General features: G+C 44.5%; 2 protein-coding genes across 3 annotated transcripts in view; one reads left to right on the forward strand and one right to left on the reverse strand.

Moving 5' to 3' along the window:
• LOC108933975 (5-hydroxytryptamine receptor 4) overlaps nucleotides 1–10603 on the forward strand; it is a 28585-nt gene extending 17982 nt beyond the window's left edge. Inside the window, exon 6 of the mRNA XM_018751434.2 lies at nucleotides 9978–10603. Coding sequence (XP_018606950.1) covers nucleotides 9978–10071 — 94 coding nt within the window. The 3' untranslated portion in view covers nucleotides 10072–10603. The remainder of the gene's footprint in view (nucleotides 1–9977) is intronic.
• A 985-nt stretch (nucleotides 10604–11588) lies between these two features.
• On the reverse strand, nucleotides 11589–19927 carry prc2 (protein regulator of cytokinesis 2). Of its 2 annotated transcripts, none has more exons than XM_018751382.2 (14): nucleotides 19807–19927; nucleotides 18227–18359; nucleotides 17981–18103; nucleotides 17531–17764; nucleotides 17091–17261; nucleotides 16693–16842; nucleotides 16376–16526; nucleotides 15167–15303; nucleotides 14997–15092; nucleotides 14631–14777; nucleotides 14117–14203; nucleotides 13767–13865; nucleotides 12839–12943; nucleotides 11589–12631 (listed from the first exon to the last, which is right to left on the reverse strand). In XM_018751382.2, exons 1-14 carry the CDS (start codon nucleotides 19920–19922, stop codon nucleotides 12566–12568), a joined length of 1815 nt encoding a protein of 604 aa, XP_018606898.1. In that variant the 5' UTR covers nucleotides 19923–19927; the 3' UTR covers nucleotides 11589–12565. The 2 variants fall into 2 exon arrangements, with proteins under 2 accessions (XP_018606898.1, XP_018606915.1); XM_018751399.2 differs by lacking the exon at nucleotides 19807–19927 and adding an exon at nucleotides 19684–19716.
• Between the last annotated feature and the right edge of the window lie 92 nt (nucleotides 19928–20019).

The following is a 20019-nucleotide window of genomic DNA, read 5'->3' on the forward strand; positions in this document are numbered from 1 at the left end:
AACAGTGATCCGCATCTCCCGGTCTGTCACGCAGAGGTGTGTATTAGGTGTGTTAAATGCATTTTCGACTTACGATATTTTCGACTTATGCTGGGTTTTGCGGAATGTGACCCCATTGGAAATCGGAGACCACCCGTGCACCGTGCTGCAGTTCATACAGAGTAAATCCTGTTGCACCATTGCTGCTTCAGTTGCAGTTAGAGGAACAACCTATCCTGCTGTTTTGCATTCATCCTTTGAGCTGGTACTTTTCTCCACAGCAACTTACAGCAGTGAGGAGCCTACAGTTATTTACCTATTTAGACAGCTGGGAGTTGTATTGGAGCCATTTAAGGAAAATTCCTTGGTCAAGAGTACTACAGCAGTAGGCAAGATTCAAACCCTCAACCTTCGGAGCCAAAGGCAGCAACCACTACACTGCCAGCTGTTTTGCGGCATTATGTTTTTTGTTTATCAGAAGAAAGTACTTTACATGTTGGGAAAGCTGCTATAATTGTGACACATGACTCAGAGTCTTGGTTCTGAAGGCCAGTCCTGGAGGGATGCAGTGCGTGAAGGTTTTCCAGCTCTCTTCTGACAGCTAACAGCCCCATCGCTGAGAAAGAAGACTAAATTTGTTCAGTTATCTTAATTATTAATTAAGGGAGACAGTTGTCTGCAGATGTTTCCGTACTCTGGTGTACGCTGGTGTGCTCTGTAGGCTCGCGAGGTGTGAAGATGCATATTTTGAGTTTGCGATTTTCGGCGGCGGGGCTCTCGAGCCGAGAAGGAATGCGTTCGCAGCCACCCTCGCAGTGCAGTGCGACGGGATGTTTGGAGCCGACCCCCGTCGCTCGGCGCAGAGCTCCCTTGCGGGTAGGAGGGACCTGTGGAATTTTCGACATGTCTGCTACTGAGACTGAGACAGTTCACTCTGGAGACACCGTGTGTAACTGTTGCGTGTTTCTAATCATGTGGGGAGTTTTTTCCTTTTTTTCTGAAAACTGTAAACCTTGAAAATTAAGCTTTAGTGATGTCACCAGATGTGGTCTCGCACACTTTTGCTGTCAGCTCAGACTTGGGTTAAGTGAGGTTTCCTTTATTTTGCCGAAACGAATTAGCGCGAGGTCCCTACGGCGAGGAATAAACGAAACGCACAAACACCCATGTGTGTATGTCTACTTGAGCGCACACATTTGAAAACCAGCACTCACAAAACCTGTTGACATTCTGCTGTAAAAGCTCAAATGTTCCGAATTTAATTTCGATTTCACAAATCAGGTGGGACTAATTAATATGGATGGAGCTGGCTGGCACAGCGAAGCGTGACAATTTCATCATTTGTCAGCCCCTTGACGAGAGTGCTGGGCACGAGTGGTTGGCATGGAGATCCAGTGGGGTTCAGTTGTAGAGCTGTAGTCGCATTTTTCTAGAATGCCCCGCAGAAGGTAACACACTTTCTTCTATTGGTAGCAACGTGTGAACTATACAGTATCCAAGAATTATAGGTACAGATTCTGGAACAGTGTGTTGGTGAGTCTTGTATAGGGGTACATGTGACTTCAACGTCTGTACTAAATGTAAGGCTCTAAAAGCTGGAAAAATGTGAAATTGTTTCCTGAGCAAATTGTTTTTGTGCAAAAACATCTTCTGGATATCTAAATAGTAAAATATAATGCTCCTTTTTGCCTCTGATAACTGTTCTTGATCCATAAGAAACACGGACTGTCATTTGCTGTTCCCATGGCGCCCAGGGACATTTTTAGACACGATGGTGTTGATTAGACTCAGCTGGAATTTGACCCAGAGGAGATGTGAACGTTTTTGATTCAGTGAGGTTGGGAAGAATGAAAATGGAAATATCTGTAGTTGTCAAGTCAGAGCCAAAGGTGGTGATTAGTCAGAGGGTGGGTGGAGCTGTGACTTCTGTCTTGAAATTTTTAATAGTGACCATGTCTATTTAGAAAAGTGGAAGCGATCATCCTCCAAAACATCTTTAAAAAAGACAGATTTGGGCGGTATGGATAAATGTGCCCTCCATACAGTCTTCAGGCATGATCTGGGTAGGTGGCCTTTGGCCCGGGTCCCAGGACACCGTATCCTATGTTCTTCACATCAGTGCATCGGCAAGCATGTGAATGACACCGCATGCAGGGTACGTTGCGGTCCTTAATTGTCTCTCAGAATGGCTTTTTTTTTATTCCGACTGGCATGGGCAAATTATTTCATGAGAGAAAGATCTGGGTGAGTCTGCTCAAGGGTAAGAACTGGACAAAATAAATCACTCAGCTTAACATACTTCTTGGGTTTGGGCAGCTAAAATCTCTTAAGCAATGATGGAATTTCCAAACTATGCCTGTTTGTTTGGGGAGAAATAGCAAATATTTCAGCTTCAAGACAACTGCACAGACAACTCAACACAGAAACCGTACCTTTTGTTATTTGTGGTGGCACACATACCTGTGGAGATAACCTGACTGTAACCCCGACAAAGAGCCACCTAAGCCTAGGATATTCCATAAAATTCCAGTAAAAACTAATTAAAGCACAACAAATGAATTACGGCTTTAAAGGGACTGGTGGGGTTGGAAGATGGAGATGGAATTGGAGATGACTATAAGGAAGGGCCAGACTAAATGAAAGAAAGGTTGGATTGTCCTTATCATACATAGTATGTCTTTTTTTTGGAAAGTAAAAGAAATAATTAGATAGGATTAATAGATAGTCTACAAAATATGGCTGCAGTAGTTGACCCTCATAATTTGTGTCTATATTTGGGTCAGAGAACTGGTTTGGAAACACTGGACACTCGGGCCCCTTCAGGACAGGGCTTTCCTTCTTTGCCGTGCTCCGTTTGCTCTCCAAGTGCAGCTTCTCTCAGGATGAACTTCATGGTGCTTTTTTTCCACACAAAACTTAACATTCTCTCCCAGCTTCTTTCTTATCTGCTTCCTCTATCTCATCTTTCTTCTTTTTTTTCCTTCTTTCTCTGGGTCAGATTTCCAGCCAGGCTTTCTTGGCCCCTGCAGTTTAAACAGTCAGACACTGCTGGCCTCTCCAGCCTCAGGATGTGTGCCCTGTGGGGCCTTAAGCAGATGCTTTGTTGTTTCTTTGTAGTTTGTCCAATGACATGTTTTTTTTTAATCCCCTTTGCTTGTTTTTAGATGATTCTGGTGTATTTAGATCCTGAAGTTAGAAGGCATAGGAGGGATACCCTTTTTACAGCGAACTTTGTGTCATGGCCTCCATAGGAGAACAAGACCTCTTTAGGAGAACCAAGCTTCTGTAGGGGGATCGTGGAACCATGGCTGCTGTGCAGGGAGCTATAAATTCTTAGGACAACCAGGTCTCCTTTCTGGACACTCGGGCCCTTCATATCTGTGCTCGTACAGCAATGCAGTTGCCAGGACACGGGTTCCAGACCTCCTACCTCTTTTCTTCACAGCAACCATGAACACCGTGAACAACCTTTCAGTGACCGGTCACAATACAGGCCCTTACTTGCTAAACGTAGAAGAGAAGATGGACTGTGTAGCCACAGCCTCAATATCTTCCGGGTATAAATAGTGAAGAAACAAAGTTATTCATCAGGTGATGGGGGATCCTTCGAGTGTGTTGGATATTCAACCACTTCACCTAGTATCCGTGGCCAGAGGATTCCTGCTGAGCTTCTAGATGTCCTTCAGCCCGTGTCAGAGGATGTCCGCACATAACGTAGGTTTGGGCACCAGTGCTTATGAAAGGTGGAAGGAATTGCAGCTGCTCATGATATATTTGTTCTTCAGCCAAGAGTCAGGTATGTAAGATGAGAAGTGTCAGTAAAAGACCAGTTACTGAACTCTCTCCTCAAGTGTTTGTAATAATGTGTGTATGTAGATCTATTATGTGTGTGTTCTTTTTTTTTTTTGTTTGCACTGCCCTTACCCTCATTAAAAGTTGTTCAACAAGTTTAATAGTAAGAATTGTGCTTGTGTTTTTATTTTCAGTTCTTCTGACAGCAATTACAGGATTTGTTTGTTTTTACGGTAAAATCGCAATAACTCCTTCGTTTTGTTTGGACAAGAAAAGATTCCTTATCATTGAAGATCTTTTTTTGGGAACAAAAATCTCCAAATAATGTGCTTTCAGTGCTCAGATCAGTTCTGATTAATTTCAGTTCCAGTAAAAATATTGCTGTAGCTCAGAATATTAAACCTGGAAAAGGAGGTAAAACTGGCCCAACTTTCAATTTGTTTGGAGCTTCTACATCTAATTGGGAAGAGAGGTGAAGAACTATAGTCCTAACTTGTTTGTTGACTTATAGAGGTCATCTCTATCGTATATATTTCTCACCACAGTTTAATATAATTAAAACTTTTTTACATTTACTTGTTTCTCTGAAGGGGGGTGTGGTGGTGCAGCGGGTTTGACCAGGTCGTGCTCGCTGGTGGGTCTGGGGTTCAAGCTCCGTTTGGGGTGTCTTGCGGCAGACTGGTGTTGCTGGGTTAGACCCTGGCTTGCCGCAACACTGCTTGGGACAAGTGGCTTTAGTCAATATCTCTGTGTTTCTCTAAAAAAAGCTTGCAGTGCTAAGCTACCTATAATTATTCATATAGATGGGTCATTTTTTACACAAATAACTTACAGCAAGTACCTTACTTTAGGGTACTTCAGCTGGAGTGGGGATTTGAACCTGCAACCTTTGGATCAGCAACTCTAGCTACAACACTACCAGCTCCCCAAAGCCTTTGCTGAAACATATGCTGTAAAACTGCTGTTTCATACCGTTAAACTTATTAATTTATTATTTATTTTGGGGGGAAATGAACTCAATGGTTTGGCCAGGGCCCGATGTGTGGCAGATCTGGGCTTCGAGTCTTGCTCACAGTGCGTTGCAGAGGACTGGCGTCCTGTCCGGGGTGTGACCACTTCCCCCTCATCTTTGTGCCCTGTGTTGCTGGGTTAGGCTCCAGTTTGCTACAACCCTGCTTGGGACAAGCAGTTGTAGACTCTGTCTGTGTGTGTGTGTGTGTGTGTGTGTGTGTGTGTGTGTGTGTGTGTGTGAGAGAGAAAAATGAACTCAATATTTTGTGACATTTGCTTAGATTTGATTGCAACAGCCTCTGTAAAATCACCACAATGTGGATTCCAAACATAGTGAAAATGTTTACAAGACTTGTAGTGCTACTCATGCCTTCTTACACTGTTAAGGTACATTTTGTCTCGGGCCAAAGGCCACCTACCCAGATCATGACCGGAGACTGTATGGAGGACACTTTTATCCATACTGCTCAAATCTGTCGTTTTTTTTTTAAGATGTTCTTTTCTCTTTTCGTCCTTCCTTGACTCTGCTTTGCCGTGTTTTGACACTGCATTGAAAAATGACAAGGCGTAGGCATGGTATCTCAAAGTGGCCCATGGCAGCACTTGTCAACATTACACGGTGTAGTGTTGGAGTTGTTTAAGTTAGGGACAGTGTCTTTACTTACTCTACACTGAATTTCTTGCAACAGTTATTGCGTAGCACTGTGAGTAATGCTGCTGTCTCATAGTGCCTGTGTGGTACAAGAGGACATGGGTTCAATCCCCACTCAGTAAGTGGGGAGTTTGCATGTTCTCTATGTAGGTGCTCTGGTTTCCTCCCACAATCCAAAGACATGCTGTTCAGGTTCCCCCATAGTGTGTGAGTGACAGAGAGAGTGTTTTCTACCGATGTATGGAGGAGTGACCCAGTGTAAATCACTGTGGTGAATAAGGTGTGTGGGCTCCTGTGAAACTATGGCTGACCTCAGACCCCTCAGGTTTCCTTCATCCAGAATTCACAGTAAATCATAGTGTGTTCTTCAAAGCAATATTGCTAAGAGTTGTGCATTCCATAGTAACTGATACACACTGGCTCCATGGGTTACAAATGTTCAAAGACACATTTTCAAGTGCATTTATGTATTTTTATAGGTGCTTACTTTGTGGTAACTGGTACTGTAGGGATTACAGCTGCTGCCTCTGGACCCAGAGGTCACAGGTTTGAATCTTTCCTCCGGCTGTAGTACCCTTGAGCAAGGTACTTACCCTAAATTGCTCCAGTAAAATTACTCAGCTCTATAAATGTAAATAATTTTAATTAGCTTACTATTGTAAGATGCTTTGGAGAAAAGCATCAGCAAAATTAATTAATATGTTTTGTTCATAGGAGGGGGGCGCAGTGGGTTTTGCTGGAGCCTCCTCTGTAGTAGGTTTGGGGTTCGAGTCCTGCTTGGCGTGCCTTGTGGCAGACTGGTGTCCAGCAGTTGTAGACATTGTCTGTCTGTCTGTGTGTGTGTGTGTGTGTGTGTGTGTGTGTGTGCGCTCGCTCCTCAGCCTTTGAAAATGTCCGTGTGTAGCGGAGAAAACGCAAACTGTGTCTATGCATCTCGCAGACAGGTTGCAGTACAACACCCCCGTACAGTAGTGTGACCACCTTAATTCATCTTATTTTACCCCAGTACTTACAGCCATGGTCTGGTGTTCCTGCATCTTGGTGATCAATAACAGCAGGAGGAACGTAGCGCATGTTAACGGGATAAATCAGTTCACAGGCAAGACTGAGCAGAAGTTTGTGGAGACAACAGATTTTTACTATTTTCATCAGCCATTTTAAATGACATTTACTTTCATACTTATTTAGTGACACTCTTCTCCAAAGCGACGCACAACTGCGAGAAAAAAGCGCATGAGATACAGATGAAGACACACGATTCTCAAAGTATAGTTCAAATTACATTTAGCACAAGGTGAATAAAATCAATCAAATTAAAAGAATAACTTTTTTTTACTCATAGCTATAGATCATACTTTTACTGAATCAAATATACACACCTCAAGGGATGTCTGTGTTATTATGCTTTTATTGATGTGACTTTGATAGATGAACACATGTGACATATGTGACTTAGTGGTGACTTTGGATTTCCAAAAAAATTGAGTTATGAACAGAATTCGGGTTCCACTGATGTCTGAGAGCTGCGGAGATGCTGTAGTGACTCTACCGCCTTATGTGCACTATTCTGGCTGGAATTTGCCTACAAATTCAAATGTGCGAGGGAATCATTACCACTAGGACATTATTCTTGCCATTGTTACTTGTATGATTTATTTATAGAGGCCTATGCAGCTTTGAGTTTTACTGTTGACCCATTTATAAAGATAGAATTAAAAAAAATTTTTTGCCCGTGAAATACCTTCTCAAGGGTACAAGAGCAGGAATCCTTCTGGTCACAAGTCCATCCCTACGGCACGTTCTCGCCCTTCGCTTTTCCTTCCCGGCGCCGGAACATCGGGACTGTCCACATTATGTGTTTATTATCTCGCCATCCAGGAACACCTGCTCTGAGGTGCCGTCACCTTCACTGCGGGAACTGCTGAAAAACAGTCCCGTTGGAGGAGACTCCTGCCCCAGGACCCCTTTCCCGTAGGCAGTAAGAGATCCCCCATCTCCATGCCATGCTGCTTCTCCATCCTCTCATCGGTCTTTTCCCTCCGACCAGCTTCGAGTCCGTCACGTGTGGCCGTAACACTCACATGGCAGCATGTTTGTTGCGTTTTGTTTATTTGGCTGACGCTCCTCACTAGGCTGAGATATGCTGCTATAAAGGCTGAAATCAACATGAAGCAAAATAGATTGCGGCCCGTTTTTAGGCGCCATGCAAAAATTTGCATGCAATATACACACACGGGTAAACTCCATACGTTTCCTTTTTTTTCCAAGTTATAAGTTTATCAACAAAATCCTGATGAGCTCCAGTCGGGGACAGAAAGCCAAGTGTCTCTTATCTCGGGCTTGGCAGACGGAGAGCCCTGTGTTTTGACAGCGAGAAGTTGCCATTGTGAAACCGCAAAGTACGGAAAGTTAATTTCGTGGTACGGAAACGGCCGCGTTTGTTTTGCTTCACCGGCCCCGCCCCCCTCTTCCACCTCCAGGGTTTAACTGAGGTCTTTGGTGGTCTCGCCGGAGGGCCGACATCTGGGTCCATGCGAAAGGTCTTCGAAGGCCCCTTCGAGCCCAGGCCACGGGCTGGGGTGCCGATCATCCTGGCGCTCTCATCCGTCTCGTGAAAGCCGCAGCTTTAGTGTGCTCAGCCGCACCTAATTCACCTCCGGGACGGGTACCAAGCAGCACGCGATCAGGGGAAATCTCATAACTCTGTCTCGCGTGATGATGACATGCGATACGGGGAGATGGAGCGTGATACAGCGGTCCTTATCCGCCTCGAGGACGCCGTCTTTGCGCGCCGACTGCCGCGCGCAAGTGGTGTCCCGACCCTCATTTGTTCTCCTCTGGAAGCGAAATCTCCCATGTGTATCAGCGCCTAACTTCAGCGCTTTTCAGGCGAGGAGCCGTGCTGCTCGCCGTTCCCACAGAACCCGCGAGCCACCATTGCGCGGTTCCCACGAACAGCGAGGAACTCCCACGGAGAAAGTATCGAAATGTGCAAAGAAAACAAACAGCTAAACAAACCGTGGAACGGGAAGCTCGGACACGGTGCTGCCCCCTCCCCGTTCTCCGGCTCCGCCGCGGCATTCAGCTGGTGCTGTAATGTTTGGTTTCCCAGAGGGGCACATCATGGCTCCAGTAACACGTGAGATCAGGAAGCCAAAGACTCTTAATGATTAAACGACAATATAATCAATCACCGCGGTGGCCTACAGGTTGTTGTTGAGCTTAAAACCGGTGTCGACGTCCTCCAAAAGCTCTTGGTTCTGTCACCTGTGCCGTTGCCATGGTACCCTGCTGTGGTGAACGATATGGTATTTTGCACATTTGGCCTTCGCTGTTCTCTATTAACTGTATTGGTTAACCGCACATCTTTAGTATGATTTCGTTGACTGCTTCAGGCCAAAGGCAAGATCGAATTATAAGACCGACTAAAGAATTAAAATCACTGTTCTCGCAGTGTCCTTCTTCAGATACAATATTCTGTTATAGAGCAGAAGAATCCATAGGAATATTATATGAAACCAGCTGCATTTCAGGCTTACTTGACCATCATTAGGGGGGCGTAGGGGTACGGCTGGCTCCTGCTCTCTGGTGGGTCTGGGGTTCGAGTCCTGCTTGGGGTACCTTGCAATGGACTGGCGTCCTGTCCTGGGTGTCCCCCCCAGCTTTGTGCCGTGTTGGCAGATTAGGCTTCGGTTCACCCTGACCCCGCTTAGGATAAGCCAGTGCAGACACTGAGTGGCCATTATTATAATCCGATAGAGAATTTAGGGAAGTCAGGTTATGAATTTCATTTCTGTGTGTTTTTGTTAGTCTAACAATCCTTTTCCCACAGGTTCTCTCAGCCTCATCAAAGACTCATCTGCTTTCACTAACAGATCCGCATGGATTCGCGTTGCGGCGAAACCTTTCTGAACGCGTGGCATCAGAAGCGGCTGCTTACCGGGTTTCACCTTGTATTCGCACTTGTGATGCGAACTCGTGTGCGCCCACTTACATCATGCGCTGTACCCTCCCATACATGTTTTGTCCCCCCAGGTGTACAAAAATAAACTGCATACACGTGCTGTGCGTTCTAACAGGCATCACACATGCGGTGCTGCTTGACAGTATGTGAAGCCTCTTACCTTTGCCACGAAATGGTTATTGAACGAGAATCAGCGTTTCTCATGCACCATAAGAGGTGTGTAACAACCAATTCCGTATATTGATTTAGAAGAAATCATGCGTACAGCAGAAACACACTAATAATGCATTTGTAATATAAGCGAAGACCAAGCTGCAGTGGTTGAACCAAGTTAGTAGAATCAGGTGTGTCAATCAAAACTTACGTTTAAGATTTGAATTTTAAAGTTTATATTTCATACAGTAATTGTCATCTCTATAGGGTTCACATACATTCAAGCAGCACTGTTTGTACATGCATGGGTGTTCCTTGGAGTACCACACATGGCTGTACGCTCTTGCGGAATCATTTTGGCACTCCTTACCACGCCGGGCTAAGCAGAGATGCTGCCTCACCGTGTCGCTCTCTACCTCTCCAAAGGCTGGCCTTCCCACCTAGCCGGGGCAGCAGTGACAATGGCTGTCGGATCCTTTCCAGCGAGCCGGAATCTCAGGAGTCGGTGGGCACCACCTAGTGGAGCTGGCCACCGCTGCAGTATCATTGCGAGAGATGCTCCAAATGGATGATTCTTCAAGGTGGACCCACCCCTTATAGCTGGACCCACTCGCATGGCCATTCGTCACGGGGACCTAATCGAACTGCTTCAAGCCCCAGCGCTGGATCGAAATGGGCTGGACATTAAACTATTACCTTTTTCCTCTGCTGTATATTCCAGCCGCACTCCCTCTGTTAGGGCACAACGGTGTACTGGTGTGACGCCATCATCCGAACGGGTGCCTTTAACAAATCACGTTAGATACATCCCTTGAACATAGAAACACACCCCAGAGGGGTGTACACTACCTGCGCTGCCCTAGTCAACCTAGATGTACAGCTGTACCATGTTTGATCTGGGTATTTCACGCTGTTTTCCCTTTATTTTTTTGTAGGAGAAAACTAAGAATGAGCCAAGGACTTTTCCAGTGGCATGCACATGCCAATAGAGATCAAGATTGTTGTAAACAGTGGTAAAGATTGGGTCACCTCTTGAAGAGGTCTGAAACAGGATGTTACACTAGACCGCATTCAGAACTCCTTTGCAATCTCTTTTCTCCCCTTTTTAAAGCTACAGGGGAGAACTGCAGCGGACAGTCCAAGCCCACAAAAACTATGGTCATTTTAGGTTCACCCCTGCTGGAAAGTGACATGACAATTCATCCCGGGTGAAGAGACATTCAAATAATGAGAGAAACATAAGAGATGAGAAAGACTATAAAGCAGCGCTGCGCAGCCACCCTTCAGGACAGCTTTTGGTAGAAAGCCCCGGACAACATCCCCTTGCTTTGCAAACAGTTTCCGAGAAACTGGACCAATATCAGATACGTCAGTCATTGGCACAAGGTTCAGTTTATATTCATGGTTGTGAGGTCCCTCCTCAAAGTGGAAACTAGCTCAAGAATCATGGTTGGAAAACATTTGCATCTCAAATATCCCTGCTATTGTATATATTTCAATATGTACCCATTAGCTTCAAAACAAGGAGCTATTTCTAGTTTTGTTACTATGTGACAACGTTCAAGTGCGGGTTTGCATTGTAGTCTGAAAATAACGCTCGATTGTGTCATTAAGGTGTGCATGCAACCTGAATGATCTGGCATTTTGAGTGTGGAAAAATGGAAATAGCCACTTCGCTCATTTTAGTCATAACTTCAGACAGTCTAAACCATATTGCTTCCATTTGAGAGAGTTATTACAGTTGTGCGGCTCATCGTGGACATTCATGCAGAAAGCGTACCTTTGTGTAAAAAAAAAAAAAAAAAAAAAAAAAAAAAACCAAAAAAAACTTCGGTACACAATAGGAATGTAATCTTCTACAGACTCAAAGGAAGTGGCAGAATGGCAAAAAGCTGTAACTGCAATGCTCTTTAGCCGGAACTTCAAAATTTTACATGCCATTACACAGCAACACGCCAACTGTTCGGATAAGACATTACACTCCCCCCCCCCCCCAAAACCTGCAAGCTATTGTCATTTCAGAATAAAGGTAATTTTCTTTGCAGAAATATTGCCTAAAGTGCACATCTTGGCTCTAGGGGATGAGATGCTCCTAAAAAGGTTTGGGGGTGGGGGTAATTGGGACCCAATTTTCCACGTAGACACTAAAAGCCCATTATATCACAGTTAAACGAGAAGCCAAAATTATTCTGCATAAAACCAACATCTAACACCACACCAAAGGGGGGGGGGGAAATCCCACTGTGACTCAATGTCAAGACAAGGTCAAACAAGCAGTTTTACACCAGGGTCAGATTGGCTTCATTCTTAAGAGTGAGCAGAACTAAGGTTGGAAAACATCTTATTTCCCGTGTTCCAGAACACGCTACATTACACCTTGTGCACAAGATCTCAAAATTGAAATCAAGACGAGAAGGTCATTTAAATATTTATTCAAAAGACACAGGAAAGCTAGAAACCCTAAAACACAGGTTCTCTTATTAAAAAAAAAAAAAACTGCACATTCATATTGTATAAAAGACCTACATAGCATTTTTTGCAAAAATGTACACGATATTTACAAGGTCAAAGTTGAAAGTGCATCGACTGGATTTTCAGGCGAATGAATCTTACATGAAGAGCACTAAAATTGAAAAGAATTCAGTAACAATGAATCTCAATTTCATAAAATGAAGGGGTGAGGGTTCACATTTAAGCAACTGCTCACATCCCATCTCCAGCTAAGCCTTGTGTTGCTGAGGCAGTCCAGCTACAATAAAAGCTCCTTTCTGTACAGCAAAGTGTGTCCTTGACCAGCAAATCAAACCCATAAACACTATTCAAAGAATGTAAAAACTTATAATTCAGAACTGTAACAATGCTCCTCACTTTATTGAAATCTAAAGCAATTCTTATCCCTTTTAAAGCACCACAAATGCAAATAGTGGGGGTGGGGGGGAGAGAGAAGAGAGAAAAGATAGAACCAAGAGAACAGAAAGGACAGATGGAAGAAATGAAGGGTTGTGTTGTTTTCTTTAAAGAATGTCTTTTGCTGTCGAGTTCAGAATAGCATCATGACTTGCCTTCCTGGACAGTTCACTCTGCAGAAACAAGCAAAACCTTCTGTCAAAGATTAAGGTCAGTATATACTACATTACAAAAGCCCTTGCAGTACAGTAAATAGGAGGAAAGGGAACATTAAAAAGAACACAGGCTAGACTGGTTTAGGTGAATAGAGTCTTTAGACCAGGAGTGTTGGGGGGGGGGGGGGGGGGCTTGAAAAGATGAGAAACGTGTGCTGAACTCACAGTAAATTCTGAGTAGGAGCCAATACGGAGATGCTTCTTCTCACTGTTGAACTCCTGGAGTGGTGTCCTGTGACTGTTTTCCAGACCCTTGTTCCTTTGCTGGGCCTGGAGGAGTCAAGGAAATTAACAGCACAGGAGAGGGAGGAAAACCCCCCCCCATACAAACCTTTGTTTATGCACATAAAATTTGGCTCAGTGCTGCATTGACCTATCCTCACCCCAAAAGGGAAGCACGTCTAAGGGGTGAGTTCTGGATTTGACTTCAAGATATCTTCATTATATAGAAGCTATAGACTTTAGTCTGGAATGTAAGATGCAATGACCTAAACCACCACACTAATACAGTTAATCTGCAGAACTACAGGTTTTGGCAACAACAGAGAGCAGCTGAAAAGTATTTTGGGAAATATTTTAAGTGTTTATTTTAAAAAAAAAAAAAAAAAGGGCAAAAACAAAAAAGGCATAGATGCACATATACAAATGTGCACGCACACACACACACACACACACTTTCAGAAGAGCTGTGTAGACCAATCACAGCTTGCATTACATACCAACCAATCAGAACAAGCCTAACACATGGCCCAGGCTCAGCACCTGACAGACAGACCTATATCTCCCCAAAGTTGGCAACGCACTTACTTGCATGCATTTTGTGGTACCTTTTACCAAGGTCATTTTTTTATTTAACTTGCACTGGAATATACATGCACACATTTATGTGCTCATATAATAAACCATTGCATATACACTGCACATGCATATACATGTATTGTATAGAAAAATTAAGCTGGGGCAATAGTCACCATCTCCTCCCAGTGTGTTGTAAGGCTGAACTGTCCTAGCCTGACACCACCACCTAGTGGGAACAGCGTACCATCCTGCAGTACTACGATTGTGACTCGGAATCCAGTCAAAGAGAAGGTACCTTCTGACTGTTCACAGGGGGTTTTCCAGAGACATTGAGGAGGGTACTTGAGGTGCTAGAAGAACTACTGGTACTTCGAAGCACAGTTTGGTTGGGCATCTGCATGGAACAAACAGGACAAAGAAGGACAAGCTGAAAACGGAGCGGCCTGTGACTGCGTATAAGAGGCACGTGTGGTTAAAGAACTAAACTGGCAATGTGGGCCATAGGTTCATTTCTTTGGATGGATTACTGCTTTATGCAAAGTGTCACCTGAGCTTTAAGTAAAAAAAAAAAAAAAAAGAGCAAGAATGGGTAATAAGTGTGTGACATAATGCATGGTATGTAAATGTTATAATGCAATTAGAAACCTTCTTTGCTTTGCTGGGTGTGATGTCCACACGAAGGGGCCTCTTGGTGGGGGTCTTAAATGGTGTTCCCTCACCCTTCTTTGTGATCTGTAAATAAAAATGCAGCAGTCATTAATATCCCAGTTTTTGATGGCACAATCAGACTTGACATCTCAAACCTAATCCTCCACCGCCACCCTCCCCCAAGTGGCCTCTCCAGGAAACTTGGATCCACAGCAGGCTCCCCACCACCTGTAAGTACTGAAGGAGACCTAGTGGACTGAATCTCACTTCTGACTGCACCAAGGAGGGGGTTCAACTCAGCCAGCATCCATTACGGCGAAGAACTCCAGGTTACACTAGCAAACGGCACAGCTTACGCTGACACGAAAGGTCTCACGCTCAACATCTCTGCTCTAATTCCAGCTTCATGGGTCATTTTCCACAGTTTACCAGAAGATGTACTGGGCCATGCAAACACCACCCCACCTGTTCCACTACAGAGCACAGACTGCTGTAACACAGCCACGCTCACCCGATCGCTCTTCTCCTTATCCCGCTGGAGCCGATGCTCCTCCCACAAGCCGGAGATATAATCCATGGCCCTGAGGCCCCGCACCAGGAAAGCGCTACCCTCTCTCTGTTCCCATTCCTCCACGCCAACCTTGAGCTCTTCCTCCAGCTAGAGAAAGCCACAGACCAAAGTTCAAACCACCTTCTCACAGGAAGGTCAACATTTCCCACCACACAGCTGATTAAAAATCACATGTGAATTTGTAGATTTAAGATAACATGAGTTTTGAGTGCAAGAAAGGTAATGCTGGAGGTACCATGGGACATTTTTTTCCCAAGTGACCCAAGCAGACAGCTTACAGTAAACTTGCATAATCTAGTTTCCTACCTTGGGCAGCATCTTCTGCACTTTAACACGCTCCTTGGCCTCTTTGAGCAGTGCCCCACCACGATTGGAAAAGCGATTGGGGTCCAACGCTTTTTTCTGCAGGAGGGATGGTGTAAATTACACACAAGAACAGACACACACACACACGTGCCTCAAGGACTTTGCTGCACCTCAAAATCTTGAAAGAGAGCCCAGGTTCTCTCCCACTTTTCCATGGTGTCCAGCAGAGGACGGGCTTTCTCATAGCAGGCCTTCACACGCACAAGCTCCTCCTCATGCTGTGCCAGGAGCTCCTCTGTGAAGTTACCTGTGGAAAGGTGCCGGGTTCAGGTTAATTTAGTTCCTTTGCTCCTACAAGTTTTTTTTTTTTTTAAAAATCTGTTAACTACAGCTGGAAGGAACCAAGTATATGAAGATGTATTAATATACTGGGCTTGTGTGATATGAACATTTGGGCTATAATTAAGACAAAGTGCAATTCAAAAAGTTCTGCTCAAAGGAAAAACACAGACCATTTGACTTAAACATTTTGCAGTTTTTTTTTTTTTTTTTAAAAGCCATTTTCTTTGCCTGCTTATTTTCAAAAATTTGTTTGAAAGTCACCTGCATTTTTTTTTGCATAGTTGTTTACGTGACTAAAGTGCACAACAAGATTAACTTAACTCACTTCCACCATTACAGCTTGGAACTGGTGTTTCATAGTACGAAGTTCAGGCACAACAGTAACAGCCTGCAGTAATTGAAGATGTTCAAATGAAAATTTACTGTATTTTCCTTCCGCTATATATAGCTTTTACAGAACTTACCCAGTGTATAAATTGAGGTACACTTGCATCATTACACTTACTGATTGCACAGATAGTAAAGCAAAGTGAAAGTGGGCAGATGCTGCCAATTTACACATTTTCAGCTTAAACATATGAAATGAAAGTCCCATGATGGACTGGTGTTCTATCCAACATTCCCTGCCCCCTGCCCTACATTTACAGGACAGATTCTGGGGGAAAAAAAAGTGAACATGCACAGGACAAGCAGTGTGAAAGCAGAATTTTTAAAAAAGTTTCAGTAAATTAAACAATTATAGTTTCATCTTAGGTTTTCACAGAACGTAGCCCACGAAGGGACACATGCGTTTTTGAGTTTGTGACAAAGCAGAATTACAAGGACTTCTGCTCCCAACAGTACTCAGAAATCTAGGAGGTGATGCATATGGTTACTAATTCGCAGCATTCATTTCCACCCCCCTACTTGAATTTCAGCTGCATGGTGAACAGATGCAACAAGTGTTCTGAATATTTAGAAACTCACCAGCGCACCCTGAAATGTAGCAGAGAACCAGCAAACGGGGACAACTTGATACCACTTATTGTTCTACTTACTGTCACAGAAGGGACTGTTGAAGGCAGCCCTCTGCTCAGGGCCAAACAAGCACTTGTCCCAGGTCTCCACCAGTTCCTGGCGGATCTTGATAATTACATCCTCCAGCTTGGCCTTTTGCAGAAGTTCCAGACGATCGACTTCATTCTGCCACTGCAGCGATAAACCGACAGGTCAACTTTGGACCGTTAGTAAGATCACTTGCAATTCTTCATTTTATCGAGTTAGTTGCATAGATAATGCAATGAATCCATGTTAATCAGCAGGCCGTGTGTCATTTTTGAATGTTGAGCAGCTGGCTGATTGATTGGAGTCTCACTTGTGCAATCTGGTCAGAGAGAGTACCCTGCAGGTTACCCCGGAACTCCCTCTGTTCCTCCTCTGGACTGTCCAGACGGTTCCACAGGCTGGCTACCCTTTCTTTGAGTTCAGCCTGAGTTGAGAGGAGCGATTCCTTCTTCACCTGAAGCTGCGAAAGGGAAACATAATGCTCTCAAAAACCTAAAACGCTCATAATACTAGGGGTACAGCATAACATCTCAGCACAAAGGGAGGTAAAAGTTACTATAAAACACTTCTGTCAGCTTGTGGGAATGAGGCGGGATTTGAAAATGAGGCCTGCTGTTAATGGTAGAGAATCTGGCAACACCAAAAAAATTCCCAGTGCATGACATGGGTTCCGGAGACTCCATTGGATTCCCACCCCCCTTCCAGCACCTGGCACAGTAGGAGCTTGAGCGCCTTGATGTTCTCATGGGTGAGCAGAAAGACATCAGCCTCATTGCAGACGGACTCGCGCTCCAGGCTGGTCTCCGGCTCATGGCCCATCTCTGCCATTAGTCGGCCGATATCCTCCCTGAGGCCTGTGAATACTTTCACTCGCGTGTTCTGCACAGAAGTGCGCAAGACAAACAGCAACAAGCAGAAGACGTTTAATCCACAGATCTCACGTTTACATGAAACTGAGTACTAAGCCTCTGTGGAAGGCTCAAAATCCACACATTTAGAAAGAGGAAGGAGCAACATATTCAAATAATTAGTAAAGGCAGTCAACATTGGCTCAAAGATCCAGCAGGAGGACTTTGCGGCAGAACTGGAGCTCAAAGGCAGCTGGTGCTGAACCTAGGGTGGAGACTACTCAGCTCAGACAGAGGTACCTTCTCCTCGGTGAGACGCTTGATATGCTGGCGGAACTCCTGCAGCTGGGCGCGGGAGGGCAGGCTTCCAGTGGGGATGTAGTAAGGAGTGGCACACAGCTCTTCGCACAGCTCCTCATCCTGCTGCTTTAGGTTCCGCATTTCCTTCAGCCGGTCGTTCTTTTCCTTCAGCAGTGCCTCCACCCGCAGCCGTAGGTTCTTCTCCATTTGCAGCACTGTCAGACCCTCCTCAACCTTGGGGGGCATGGAGGGACACGGGTACACACAGTCCAGTCCGAAGCTTTTACTTTTGCTAAGAAATACCAGCAGTTCTGGTGTCAGTGCTGTAGCATTAGTCAAGCTTCATTTATAGGATTATATCTGCACTGCAAAAACGAAGCTAAGCGACACCCATAATAACCAGTGATTCTTTTTTATCCGTGACAATCAAGAACACAGCAACACACTCACTTTATAGGGTTCCAAGGACATCTCCTGATACAGGGACTCCAGCTGCCTTTGGAATGAAATTATATTGACCTCAATGCGTTCCTTCAGCGCTTCCTCTTCGGTGATCATGTCATTCAGAAGACCCTTGGAGGGAGAGTGAGAAATTGCAAAAACAGGTCTTTCAGGAAGGAGGAAAAAAAGGCACATTCATACAGAACTCTGATTAAGAACTCCCATAAGGAAAACTGAAGTAGAAATGTTGCTCACCTCAATGTGTTTCTTGACAGTCTCCATGCGCTCTACCCTCTGGTCTTCCAGGATTCCAATGCTATCCCAGATGTCCACCAACCTGGCCATGGCCAGGTTGATCCCGGTCACCAGGGAAAATGCCAAAGCTTCGCTGAAAAACGAGATCATAGGAGTCAGATCAGAAGTACATGCCAAAGCAGAACTTTTTGTTGTCACCTTTAACAAAATTCAGTGCCTGTTACACAATTGACACACAGCTCTTCGTGTATGTCCTCCCCAAACTGGCATAGATGTATCCAGCAGAATGCTTGAACATGTCCACCTGGATGATGCATCATCTATAAGAATGAAGTTCTCCGTCACGCTGCTGATCCACCAGACAAGAGCTCTGTCTCACTGGACAACGCAGTTCTCTAAACCAGTCAGTCAAAGACTCAGGGGTAACAACTGACTCAAGTTGATTACTTCCCCCAGCATGCTGCAGACAGTTATGTCTTGCAGACACCATGTATTTAATATTCATAAAGTTTGCCAGTGCCTCATATCACTCTACCCTGTTTCTGGTTCAGGCTATGGTGAGATCTCACCACCTTCTTTCTCTGGTCTTCTGTCCTCTGCTCTTGCAGCTGTTAAGGGATGCTGCAGCACAAGTCATGTTGAACCTGCCAAAGCCCCCCTCATACATCTCACTTTCTCACTGGCTTCCTGGGTCAAGTTCAAGACAATAAAAGGATCATCAGCCCAGTACCTAAAGAAACACACCAGTCCCCTCACCCAAGAACACTACATTCCTCCACCTCCTTCTCCAAGGGGTCCAAAAACTGGAAGTCCACCAGTTCTCAGTTTTGCCCCAGATGGTGGAACAAACTCCCTTTCTCCCTCAGAACTGCTGAATTGCTTTGAGACCCTTCAACACCTCCATTGGACCATGCCTCTCTTAATTTCCAGCTCCATAAATTTACATCACAATCAACTTCATATCAGAATCAGTTCTGCAGGCAGCTACTCCTGTAACATGTGCCAGCAATGAAGAACTGTTAGATCATTTCCAATATCACATGATGATATTAATATTGGTACCATTGGTGGTATCAGACAATGTAACAGTGTTTCAACAATCACATCAGCCATTCACCTCAATTTCACCTGCTGTAACTAGTTACACTAATTATTCACTCAGCTCTGGAGAGAAATATCTGCTGAGATATATGGTGTGTATGAAGAATACTGGTAGGAAAGCATAATTATGGCTCATTATGATTAAGGATTACAAGGATTAGGAAAAAAAAATACTTAAACACACGAAAAATGCGGTACTTCAACTTGTCTTTGGGGCGTAGGAAATCTATCATGTCCAACACACGCGGCAAATGCCAACTCTACGTAGAATAAGTATGTTAGATGTTATTTTATTCTACTAGTTACGACTTATTCAAATCAAATGTGTTAATTAGTGCAGCTGGACTGCCGCTTACCAGCTCGGAGGTCGTCGTAATTTTCATGCAAACACAACACTAAATTTGGTAGGAATTTTGGCTGGAAGCCCAGCGAAACACACACTCGACATCATTTAACCGCCGGGGAAACGACAAACTTACCTCCTTCGACTTGACATCATAAGACAAACGTGGCTTGAAAACTCAAATCCTTCTCGTCTTAAACCCTCCACCGCTGCGGCGCCCTTTTCGGTGGAATTCAAAATGTTTATACCCATTAATTCTCCCAAGTGATTGGGTGCTAGTCCACCAATAGGGACTATATTTTTAATATACATAAACCCCGCTTGCTGATTGGATGCCAGCTCACCAATA

Source organism: Scleropages formosus, chromosome 6, assembly GCF_900964775.1.
Source record: "Scleropages formosus chromosome 6, fSclFor1.1, whole genome shotgun sequence".
NCBI classification, from domain to species: domain Eukaryota; kingdom Metazoa; phylum Chordata; class Actinopteri; order Osteoglossiformes; family Osteoglossidae; genus Scleropages; species Scleropages formosus.

What these genes read in the sequence shown, in the direction of transcription:
- prc2 (XM_018751382.2), bottom strand. Translation starts at nt 19,922, where the DNA reads ATGGGTATAAACATTTTGAATTCCACCGAAAAGGGCGCCGCAGCGGTG. An exon ending in TGTCCTTGGAACCCTATAAA is followed by an intron (nt 17,765 to 17,980) that starts GTGAGTGTGTTG and finishes ATGCCCCCCAAG; the next exon opens with GTTGAGGAGGGTCTGACAGT. An exon ending in CCCCTGTGAACAGTCAGAAG is followed by an intron (nt 12,944 to 13,766) that starts GTACCTTCTCTT and finishes TGACTCCTCCAG; the next exon opens with GCCCAGCAAAGGAACAAGGG.